The sequence below is a fragment of the Cucurbita moschata genome, unplaced genomic scaffold, assembly GCF_002738365.1.
Source record: "Cucurbita moschata cultivar Rifu unplaced genomic scaffold, Cmos_1.0 Cmo_Scf00014, whole genome shotgun sequence".
Classification (NCBI taxonomy): domain Eukaryota; kingdom Viridiplantae; phylum Streptophyta; class Magnoliopsida; order Cucurbitales; family Cucurbitaceae; genus Cucurbita; species Cucurbita moschata.
This window is the reverse complement of record NW_019268530.1, coordinates 2429077-2441206: the sequence shown is the minus strand read 5'-3', so window position 1 is coordinate 2441206 and position 12130 is coordinate 2429077. Positions and strand designations below refer to the sequence as shown.

At 39.3% G+C, this 12130-nt stretch overlaps 3 protein-coding genes across 3 annotated transcripts; all 3 read right to left on the bottom strand.

Moving 5' to 3' along the window:
* Nucleotides 1-196: 196 nt before the first annotated feature.
* On the bottom strand, nt 197-1817 carry LOC111452710 (sucrose transport protein SUC8-like). The gene has a single exon (XM_023093556.1). The coding sequence runs from the start codon at nt 1815-1817 to the stop codon at nt 327-329; it is 1491 nt and encodes a 496-aa protein (XP_022949324.1). The 3' UTR covers nt 197-326.
* Nucleotides 1818-3709: 1892 nt separating this feature from the next.
* Nucleotides 3710-5034, bottom strand: LOC111452711 (protein PHYTOCHROME KINASE SUBSTRATE 1-like). Its single transcript, XM_023093557.1, has one exon. It carries the CDS (start codon nt 5001-5003, stop codon nt 3822-3824), a length of 1182 nt encoding a protein of 393 aa, XP_022949325.1. The 5' UTR covers nt 5004-5034; the 3' UTR covers nt 3710-3821.
* A 1022-nt stretch (nt 5035-6056) lies between these two features.
* Nucleotides 6057-10016, bottom strand: LOC111452276 (probable methyltransferase PMT2). Its single transcript, XM_023092910.1, has 7 exons — nt 9716-10016; nt 8469-9123; nt 8128-8338; nt 7710-8004; nt 7210-7599; nt 6917-6994; nt 6057-6716 (listed from the first exon to the last, which is right to left on the bottom strand). Exons 2-7 carry the CDS (start codon nt 9114-9116, stop codon nt 6485-6487), a joined length of 1854 nt encoding a protein of 617 aa, XP_022948678.1. The 5' UTR covers nt 9117-9123; nt 9716-10016; the 3' UTR covers nt 6057-6484.
* Between the last annotated feature and the right edge of the window lie 2114 nt (nt 10017-12130).

Here is a 12130-nt window from a genome sequence, read left to right as displayed (position 1 = left end):
CATCTATCTACGACCCTTCCTTTATTCATTCAATATCTCCGAATATTTTCTGTACTTGGTTAATAGATTAAAGTATTACATGTTGAGATTTCTGTTTACGTTAGAATTATACGTCCCGATCCTCGTTCTTATAAACAGTTACAAACGCGGGTTTATATATCTTCAACCCATCTTTTATTCATTCAATATCTCCCGTAATCTTTTCAACCAACATCCCCATACTTCAATTAACCAATTCAAACACTAAACATAAACAACAACCAAATCTCAAACAAAAATTATTCAATTTTTATTGGAGAAGCACATAAAATAAGTGGCAAGCAAAATCAATGCCCGGCGCCCATCGTGACAGCAACATGAGTCTCCGGCGGCGGATCAGGAAGCAAAAACATAGCGCACACAGCACTCACAGCCGCAGCAATCCCCCCCATAACAAAAGCCGGCAAATTCCCCCCTCCAAGAGCAGCATCAAGCGGCCCACTAACAGCCGACACAAAGAACTGCGGTATCACTATAAACAGATTCAAAATCCCCAAAGACAGCCCTTGCCCTGCATTCGATGACAACGAAAAGATCGACGCAAGAGCAAATGGAACACTATAAGTCACCGATAGTGGAACACCCAATATCGCAAAGATCGCAAAGGCACCACCTTTAACACCCGGCGGAGGAAGCGCCAAGCCGCCGTGAACAGCCCTCCATTTCTCTGCCGCCTTCGTCACAGCCACCGTACACCCCATACAAATTGCCAATACAACGTTCACAATTCCCCAAACCCATCTTAGCCCACCAACCACACGGCTAATTGGCTCAATACCCAATGCTGTAAACCCAAGAACAAATGAGTTAACCATCAATCCAAGCGCCCCTGCTCGCACACCAAGGTCATAATTCTTCTCTTGTTCTGGCGTCCCCTGTGGCTTGCCACCATACACTTCAGCGCCCATCCAATCCGTGTCATACATTATAAAAGGAAACCAACCAATCCAATTCAACGCTGTGACAAGCAACAACACCCACATGGGCTTTGATAGCCGCTTGAGCGCCCCACACAATTGCCCAAAAAACGGCTCTGTTTCGTTGTCCATAGCGTTCTCATAAGGCCTCTCGCTCACTAACAACACGGCGGCTGTTGTAATGGTTAGCAGCAAGACAATGTCGATTAAAAAACATGTCTTGAGATTAGCGCAATATGCATCACAAGCTTCAGTGATGGTAAATGGAAGGAGCTTATAGAGTGAGCTATTGGACCCTGCTGCATACCCTAAGACATTCCCTACGCCCATAAAGAATGAGAAGAATCCATTAGCGACCCTCATTTTCTTTTGGTTGGTACATGACATATCAGCTAACAAAGCTCGACAAGGGCCTTGTAACATGTTGTTAGCGACATCAAGAACCCAAAATCCGACCACGAAGATAGCCACCGCCCTTGGTTTTGTGGGTTTGGTGAGTTGATCTCCTAGTGAATGCCCAATGTCTGCTGCAAAGCCAATGAGGAAAACTGCGGCGGCTACCGATATAGCTCCGGCTACGATGAAGGGACGACGACGACCGAACCTCGAGGTGCATCGATCGCTGTAGTAGCCGACGGTTGGCTGTACAATTAGGCCGGACAATGGACCACAGAGCCAAATGAAAGCTGACCATGTGTGGGAAACACCGAGTTGTTGGACGTATGGTGTTAGTAATGAGAGCTGCAGAGCCCAACCGAATTGGATTCCGGCTGCAATGGCTGCAACTATTATGATCTTTTTGTATGAGCTTGAATTGTCTATGTCCGCCGTGCCCTTTGGCTCAATAGCTCCTTGCTCCATGATGGTGGCTAATTGTTCGTCTTATGCAAGGAATTCAATCATTAATCAATGGTTGAAGATTTTGGTGCCCTTATGAGTGACTTATATACCTAAGTTTAGACCAAATACTACGAGGACGTTATGAGTTGATACACGAACACGAACGATTGGATACACGAACATGAACAATTAGATACACGAACAGTTGGATCTACTAATAGTACTATTGGATACATGAATCGTAATAGTTTGATACACGAATTGTTGAAATACATGAATCTAATTATTAAACAGTAATTAAGGTTATTTAATTTACACTAATCGTGATACTTATTGACCTGTGCCATAAAAAAAATTCAAATTAGACTTGATATATTATTTCAATATGATAAATTAGTTCAATATTATCATTAATATGGGTTGCTTTGAGGAGCAGCACGGCGGCTTGGAAGTAGTTGCATGGTACTAATATTTTGTAGACATGATTCGATTATTTAAGAGATGGTCTAAAAAAGGGTCCGTTTTTTTATAGCTAAGGAAATAGATCTATCGTCCTTTTCCCGAAAGTTAGAAGCAACCAGTCCTAAAGAAAACGTCGATACATATACATTATCACATGGAAGAACGTGGAGCTAAACTGGATTAGGGGTACATCGAGGTACCATACGACTTCGTCAATAAAAACTTTTGGAAGTCATCAGTCTGTTATTCGTGGTGTACCATAGGACTTCCGAGATCACTATGGCGAAATTTTCAATCGTCTTACAATCAAGCAGACTTATATCATTACGCTCACGAGTAGAATCTTAACTTGAATCAACGTTCACATACCTCCGTTGCTCTTTAGGAAGCATCCGCAAGTTAAATTTAAAATCTAATTATTTAGAGGAATCCATAAATATCATCGGTTCTTATCTTCATTCTCTCAAGATCAATAGCTTAAAAGGAAACGTAATAATATCAATATGGTCCATGTTACCTAATGCATGGCGGAGTTAATACCCATCGTAGTCTACGCAAATTCAATCCACATTGATATCAATAAGTCAACACACACAACTGGAAGCCCCGAGTTGTTCATTGATTATAACGATATGATAAGAACAACTAAAATAATTCTTTCACCATAGTAAAACTCGAGCGAATCTAAACAGATTAAAGAAGTTCAAAACTTTCGAGAACGAAAAAACGAACGATCGTATATATCCATGGGGGAAAGTGCATTAAGAGCTGATAGTGATTGAAATGGGTCACTCACTTCAGAATGGTAGTTGAATAATTGATAATGGAAACCAACATTCTTTCTGCTAACCTTCCAAGTTTTAATGAATTTTCTTTTTCAAAACCAATATCTCTCTATATAGAATTAAATGGTGCCTTTATGATCAATTAACTTTGATTGGTTGCCCTCACAACTATATGACAATGAGTTCCCGACCCACCTCGAGGCTCCCATGTCCCGCCGACCCTTCGAAAAAATTAGGCCGTTAAACGGTTTATAGGGTCGATGTCCCGAAGCATGTTCAGCTGGAAGGACCTGAGATGAAGCACCCTGAGTAAGAAAAGAAAGATCGACCCCCCTCCTAATCGATCTGCTTTTTTAAATTTATGTATTTTTCAGTAAAAATCGGTTGAATTTAGACATAGCTCACCTGGTTAAGACATGTATGATCTAGGTTCAAACAACATTTTTTTTAAGTTATCCGACAAAAATTGAATCGATCAACCTAACAACAATCGAAAATGGAGAGAGAACGAGACATAATTGGCTAAAAAAGGTGCCCTATATCCGTTTTAGAACGAGCAATCATCAAAGGTGTCCATAGTTCAATCTTTGGTATTTGGAATTTGAAAAAATTATATATTTTTTAGATGAATGGATTCTCGGGAGCGTGACGAAAGTCTTGTATCAATCAGATAAGGAGAAAATCATATGTCCGACCATTACTATTATCTTTTTGACAATTAAATGTGAGAAACGTAATACTCGAGGAACAATATCATACAATTGTAAAACGATACAAATTATCCAATGATATCATGTATATTGAAAGCTATATTTGAAAGCCGAGGCGAATAAGGGCGAGGAAGCGAGCGTGTAGCAAGAGAATGACGTGACGATGGCAGCAATGGCGGCGGCGCTTGTGATCTAAAACTAAAACTCCTTACCCTCGTCTCATCTTCAAATCTATTCACCGACACCGACACCGGCACCGGCACCGACACTGACACCGACGACGAGCTGGAATTGAAATTCACCTTACCACTAATCTTCCGACCATTACTATTATCCTCCGCAACTCTCACAGCTTTCTCACTTTTACACCCCAAAAGACTACCGGACCGCCGCTTCTGAACAACAACAGCAACTTGCTCATTAACACCAACCCTCCTCGGCGGCGGCGGCGGCGGCGCCGCCACTCTTGCAGGACTTGTGGTGGAAATCCGCCGCTCATCAAAATCCAACGCGCTGGCAGTGACAACGCTCCACTCGACGCTAGCCTCGCTCGGGGCGTAGTAGGACGGCGTTGGCGATTGAAACGGGTTGGTTTGCTTTGTGAGGCTCTCAATTTCGAACAAATCGGAGCTGCAATCGCTGTTGGCTTCGTCGTTGTTGTAGTTGTTGTTGTTGGTGTGGTCCCATGAAAGCATTGCGAGTTTTTTCTCGAGGCTAAACGGTTTATTTCTGTGCCGGCCGATCACCGGCGAGCCGAAAACCTCCAAGGATTTCCGCTCCACTTCCGGTTCTTGGAAATGAACCAATTTTAATGACCCATTTTGGAAGGTGAAAGAATTGTCTCTAAACGACGCCGTTGGGGCGGTTGTTACAGGTCTGCTGAAACTGATTTCGCCGATGTCGTCGGAGGGTTTGTCGGAGCGTGAATAACACATGCAGTAATAGCCGAGCGCGTGGGAAAGAAAGCCTTTAGTGTTATGGGTCTTATGGGTGTTGAGTAATGGCTTCTGGGTGGTGGTGGTGGTGGTGGTGCATGATTCTGAGGCAACGCTGGGCGTTGCGAGCCATGGGTTTGGCGTGAAGGGCTCGTCGGGGGCTAGGTTTATGGAGGGCTTGTTGTTGGGTGGGTTTGTTCTTGGGCTGTCCACGTGGATGTCCAATCCGCCGTTGAAATATTTTTCGGCTCGGAAAACGCCGATTTCTCCATGGGAATCGAAAGGGAGGGGCTTTGGTGGTGTGGAGGTTGACATGGTTGAGGTTTGAAGGTGTGTTGTTGTTCTTGGAGATGGTTGTATAAGTAGAGAGGATTTTGAGGACATTAATGATGGGACATATGGATTTGTTGTCGTTACCGACACGGAATTTAATTCTGTTTTTTTGATGGCCATGAGATTTAGGATATGTTGTAAATGTTGCACCTACTTGGATTTTTTTTTTCTATATTTGTATAAACCGGATTAAAGATCTATAATATTTTCGTTTTTGTTTGGTTTGTGATCTAAAAATTTGTACGCGGATACCGTACTAAAAATCTAGTTGTGTAATGTTTCACAGCTAGCTGGTATTATCGGTATCATCTTCTCCTTTGACTAGTCAATATAGGTAAGAGTACACCCTCATCTGGATATGTAACGAAATGTAACTAAGCCCAAGTCCACCCCTAGCATATATTGTCTTTTTTTAATTTTCCCTTGCAGACTTTCCCTCAAGGTTTTAAAACGTGTCTAAGAAAGGTTTTCACACCCTTATAAAGGTGTTTCGTTTGTTGTTCTATTTGAACTTTCCTTTTCACGCTTCCCCTCAAGGCTTAAAACGTGTCTGAGAAAGGTTTTCACACCCTTGGTGTTTCGTTCTCGCCCAAAGTAGACAATATCTGTTAGTGATGAGCTTGGGCTTAGGCCGTTACAAATGATATCAGAGCCAGACACCGAGCGATGTGCCAACGAGAAGACTGTTCTCTTAAGGGAGTGGATTTGGGGGGATCCCACGTCGATCAAAGAAAGGAATGTCAGCAAATACGCTTGACCCTGAAGGGAGTGAATTGTGATATCCCACTTTAATTGGAGAGGGAAACAAAACATTCCTCATAAAAGTGTAAATTATTTATTAAGTGTAAATCATTTATTAATAGACGGTCTAATTCAGTTTTAACGAATGTTATTCAGTAAATTAGACCAAACCAAAAATATTGCAGCTTTTTCTAATAAAAAGCTGAGATATCCAATTTATCAAATATTGAAGCTATGTCCTATTAAACAAATTTCAGTCCACGACAATTTCCTTAACCATAAGAACAAATTAGCAAACAAAAGGAATCACCAAAGATATAGGCATTAAATAAATTAGTAACATAATAGAATTACAACGCAAAAAAAAAAACGAATTGAACCAAACCCGACCCCACCCAACCCAAACACGTTGATATTTCTCTCTTTGGAGGAAGGGGTATGTGGATGACAATAAATTAGAGTACAAAATAAGGGCATAGAAATGAGAGGTAAGGCATTTTGATTGTCTTGGTCTACAAAAAGGCTCAAAAAAGGAGGGGAAAATTGAAACAAAGCGCACCTGCAGCTGAGCTACTACTACTAGCTGGGCGGCGGCCTCTGCGATCCCCCGCCACTTCCCTCCGTCGTGGTAAGTAGCAAAATGACTACATTCGTGGGAGAAGGGTGCTGTTGTGTATTCAGAGTGAGGGGTTTTTGAAAGTAGCCAAAGGTTTAATAGAGATTCAGTGTGATGTGGAGTTCTTTCCACCTACAACCCAATACTGCTTAACAGCAATCAGTACCTTCTCGGGCACGAGCGGACCGTCCTCATGATCCACCATTTTTGTATCCCATCTCATCCCTCCGATCATCTTCTTCACCTTAATGAGTACATCGACTTCATCCCGGAAGATCACTGCTCCTTCGGGTCTCAGAATCCTGTCCATCTCCAGGAGAATGTCCTCCATGTTGCATCTGTTTATCAAATTTAATTACGTTACAACCCATGTTACTTACACCACCAGAAAATCCCAACACAAACATAAGAAATCATCCACAAAATTTCAGAAAATGTTTACCAAATTAAACGAATGCATCAACACTTATGGGAGAGAAAAGGACAAAGAAAGCTCAGCACTTCAAATTTTGATGTACATTCACATCGGAGTACTTACTTGTCCTGGTACAAACTGAAAAGGCCATGGGCATGAATGAGGTCATATGTCCTAGGATACGTGGAGAAAGCTTCACACCTGAACCATAAAATGGAAGGAAAAACAGGACATATCGTCAGATGTTATATAAGAGAAATTTTGAGAAACTAGTTTATTGCAACAAAGAGAAACAAGTTCGGGAACTCGAAAATAAAATTATATTTTGAATTTCATCCTCACAAAGATTGAATTGAATATTAAATGTATATGAACTGCTAAAATCATATAAGAGGAATGAATAGAGAGAGAGATACCAGTCATGGTAGATGCCAATTAACCCTCGTTCATAGATGACACCAAGAGTATTTTTCTCAGCTATAGTGGGCATCACGTTCATTACCCATAGTTTAGAAGATTCAAGGGCTGCAGCAAAGCTTCCCAAACCAGCATTCATATCCATAATATTACGATATCTTCCAGTATCAAGAAGACTATTGATCTTCTTGTAAGCCTTCACATGCCTCTTCCATTTGTTATTGTCCTCCTGATAGGCTTGGACAGAAATGCCAGGAACAGATCCACTAGAAATTCTAGGAGGAACAGCATAAAGTCTTGCAGGAAATGTCTTCAGTTCACCACCAGCAGCCTCATCAGAGCTCTCAACATTAGGATATGGAGTAATGCAGGTCTCCATTTTTTCATACCTAAGTAAGTTATAATGTATACATAGAAAACAATCGAAGTAACAATTAATTTTAATGAAGATCTTATATATAAATAGAAACCACTGATAATACCCAAAATGCAATCATACCAGACATCATCTGACACAGGCGATTTGCAAAAGATATCTTGAGAATCATCCTGTCTGTCACGACATGAATCTATATTTACTCTCTTCTGCCAAATAGCAATCTCACCCTTCTCAGACTTCTTTTCCCAGCAAAGAAGCTTGGCGACCTCCTCAATCTTTCTCTGCTCCTCCTCAAGTTCTTCTCTAGGACGCTGCCATGACTTATAATTAGTCTTCCAGTTGATTGGAGGACCCGAAAGCACCCAATAACCACCTGGTCTAAGAACTCGATCAACTTCCATTAGATATTTTCCATCTGCAGTAAAAGAATTTGAGACGTCACCTCTAAAATTACCGAAACTGCTAGCTCTGTTTTCAGAAAGTTCCAACTAACAGAGAATGAAAAATAAACAAGTAAATGCTCCTGTCCTAACTCTACCATTTGCACCCCAAGGGATTAAGCATCGAGAACAGTGAGCCATGTCAAAGGCTCTAGATGGATAAGGCAGCTTCACAGTACCCAGAACACCAATAACTGCAGGAACTCCCCTTTCAAGAGCAAATTGAACCTGTGCTTCATGAGAGTCTCGTGGTGCAAACGACATGGCTAATACATGTCGACTCAGAAGGTATGCACCCCAACTTGCAACCTGAGAAAACCGCCAACAGAAGAAGAGTAATAATAAATTAATAAATAATACATGCAGCAAAGAGAATTTATACGTGCATATCAGTAAAGTAAGAAAGAAATAAGTACAAGGCGTAATGAGAATAGCATACCCCACATCCAGTGTCAAGAGCAGTCCTAACTGTCCCATCTTTAATAGGAACCACAGCAGCAAGCTGATCAATATATTTATCTGCCCCTTGAGGAAACTGAGTTCCTCCTCCCGGGAATCTAAATACATTGCCCTCATACTGAATCCAGTTCTGTACAGCCTTCTCAACAGTCAAACTCTTATAAGGTGCATTTGCAAATGGAACATAGTCTCGACTCTTTGGCCAAGTGAAGGGAGTTACATATCCTTTGGGGGCTGGTATGAGGCAATGCAACTTTTCTTCCTCAACAGGGCAATGTCGCTCACGGTAAATCATGTCATTCCTGGGGAAGGTCATTGCACGCTTCTGATCTTGACAAGGGGTGTAATCAGTGTACTCAGCATCACATGACTCAAACATTTTAGTTTTCGATTTTGATTCATCAATAGTCTCAACCTCACCTCCATGATGATTCTCAAAATTCAAATTTGAAACTATATTACAGTCTGATCCAGTCTTAGTAATCTCCATAGCTATACTATCTCCCTTACCAAAACCACTACGTTGCCATGCGCCTAGTATGTAGAAGAACAGACACAAACCTATAACTATGAAAATTTGAAAAGAGCTCCTGGTCCTACCATCAGCTGAACCTGGTTTGGGTGCCATAACGCACCTGCATGGTTTCCACACAATCGCTTTGTTATATATAAGTAGCCAAACAAAGTAGCTAAATCACAAAGACGTTTAAGCAAATTAAGTAAAGAAAATCCAATCACTTCTTCATTTAATGATGATTTCACCACAAATAAACAAATATAAACTTCTGAAATTAACTCCAAGCAGAGAAAGTTCAAAGTTGATGACAATTCATACACCGACAAGAAAGAAAACCAGTGAACTTGCCAAAAATGTCTACTCATACAAGCAAGCAATTCCAAACAACAATCGATACACAAAACAAATCCCCGATCCATCCAGATCCGTGAGAACAATTCAACAAATCCGAATAATTCATTAATTCCCCATGTGAATTTCACATCGCAAATCTGTTCTAACAGGAAAGCGAAAACTCACATTCAATACAAGTAAAGTATTAGTTAAATACAATCGAACTACACATGTAATTAAACTTCAGTAGTCCCACCAGGAAAGCAACCGACAGCAACAATTGTTTAAAGAATTAAAAAAAAAAAAAACAAAGATCTCAAGATTTCAACACAAGCAAGTAAATCTTAATGAATAAAGCAAGAAATAGGATGACTAACCAATGGCAAGAAACGAAGCGGAAGAATCAGCAGCAGAACGAGAAAACGAATGGAAGAAACAGGAAGCTCCAACAGAATGAAAATGGAAGAGAAATGGAAGAAGAATGGGTGCAATAAGTAGGTGAAAAACCCTAGCTCCGACAAGGAGAAGCCATGGATTAGATCTGAGCTTTAGCAGAAAGAAAAGTAAAACAAAAAAAAAAAGTATAGGATTATCGAATTGTTCGGAGTTGTGGAAGACCGAAATGGAAGCCAGTTGAGACACCGTACTGGGCTCCACAACCCACACGTCTCCGCCTCTCCCTCTCTCTTTTAAATCCTTATTTTGAATAATTCAAATTATTACAAATTAATTTCTTTATCCAAAACGACGTCGGATTCTCACCATCCGGACTTCACGGGAGTGGACCCGCACGCGCTTTCATTTAAGGTGGGACCTTTTTGTGGGGCCCATCTTATCATTGATTTACATACACACAGCCAATTAAAGCCATCGATTAAATGGACGGCTAGGATTCGCAGTTCAATAAATTATTTTAATTTGAGAAATTTGTTAATTATGATATAAATATATTAAGTAAAAGATGATTATATAAAATTAAAACGAATAATATTTTTATTAAAAAAAAACAATATTTTTAATGGAATGAGATCCCATCAGAAATTTTAACATAGAGATTCGCTGCAAAACAAAGCCGACAGCCGACAGTAATCATGTGGGAAATACTGTCTTGTTCTTCATCACTAACAAACAATGTCCCTAAACCTTTGATCAATTTTTAAATTTCACTCAGATTTTTTTAATAAATTTTTAATTAGAATAATTCTTAATTATAAATAAAAATGTCCACGGGATCCGGTGGGACGAGGAAATTTTCTCCTCCCTCCCATGTATTTTATTTCTTATCGTTAGACATTCAAGTGAATGAAAGGCGTAGGAATGTACCGAGTACCGTATCAGAATGAGAGGCAATCTTAAGAATACGATAAAAATTAAAAGAAACGAAAGTCAATATCTATATGGACGAGATGCACTTCTTTTTTACACAATATCTGCCACTCAAAAATGTAAATAAATCTGAAAATATTATTGCTCAATGAAACAATATAAGTTAAGAATAAGGAATAAAATTGGGATCGAATATTCAATTTTCATTGATATTCACAACGTTTAAATAGGATACAAGCTGCCAACTAATATCTACCAATAAGGAAAATATAAACTAACTAAATCTTGATCGAATTTAATTGATTACGAATATATAAGATATATTCAATAACTAATATATTTTTCAAATATTAGCGGATTACGAATATCATATATTCCATAGCTAATTCAAACTAACAATAAATTGCATTAAATTCTGACACGTTTTCAGTGACTAAATCATAGGAATTTCGTAATTAAGCCTGATTTGTTTGGAGCATTTTTATGTTGTGTGACCTTCCGTGAAATTTCTTAAAATGCATATGTGTGAAGACAAAATATGTTGGAAGGACTCCTAGCTTAGGCTCTGACCCAAGTAGCATGGGGCACGTGGAATCTCGTGTGAATAAGCAAGGACCATCTTGTAAGACTAAATACTCCTGGGTGACCGATAATGAAGTAGTACCGTGAGGGAATGGTGAAAAGAACCCCTATCAGGAAGTAAAATAGAACATGAAACCGTAAGCTTCCAAGAGGAGACCAGGACTCTGTATTGGCTTGTGAGAATAATCTTCACTTTTAAAAGTAAGGAGTAACTGACGTGACCATATCGTAAGTAATACAAGAAAATATCGGATCTATCAGAGATGACGAATCTCGATACGAAAACAATTTAAAATATTATTAAAAAGAGAAAATTAAACAGGGATGAGCATTGGGGAGTGTCGGTAGCTGATGGAATCACCCATCAACCGACTTTGCGGCTTATGCAAGGACCCACTGTACCTTATGCAAATAATAATATAAATATTTAATAATAATAATAAAAAGGACAAACTTGTCTTTTGATTTTACCAAAATATATTTTGGTTATTGAAATTTTTTATTTAAAAATAATTTTAAATAGCCATGAAACTTAATTACTTCCCTAACTTCCAAAATTATTCATATTAAATTTAAAACTAAAATTATAATTTAATGAAAATATTTTGAAGCAAATATATTTTTAATTCGAATATTTAGTAAATATCAAAATTACCCTCTTATAATATATATTTATTTATTTATTTGTCTCTCCAATGTTTTGCTCAATATTATCAGACAGGCAGTTGGCTTCATTATTGGGCAGGTAAAGGCCTAGGCTTGGCCTATGGGTCTCAAACTCTATTGGGTTGGAGCCAGACGGACCTAACCCATAATTTAATGGGCATAGTTCGATTGAAAATTGTGACAGGTAACTACAAATGAATACGGATAATAAAAAATGA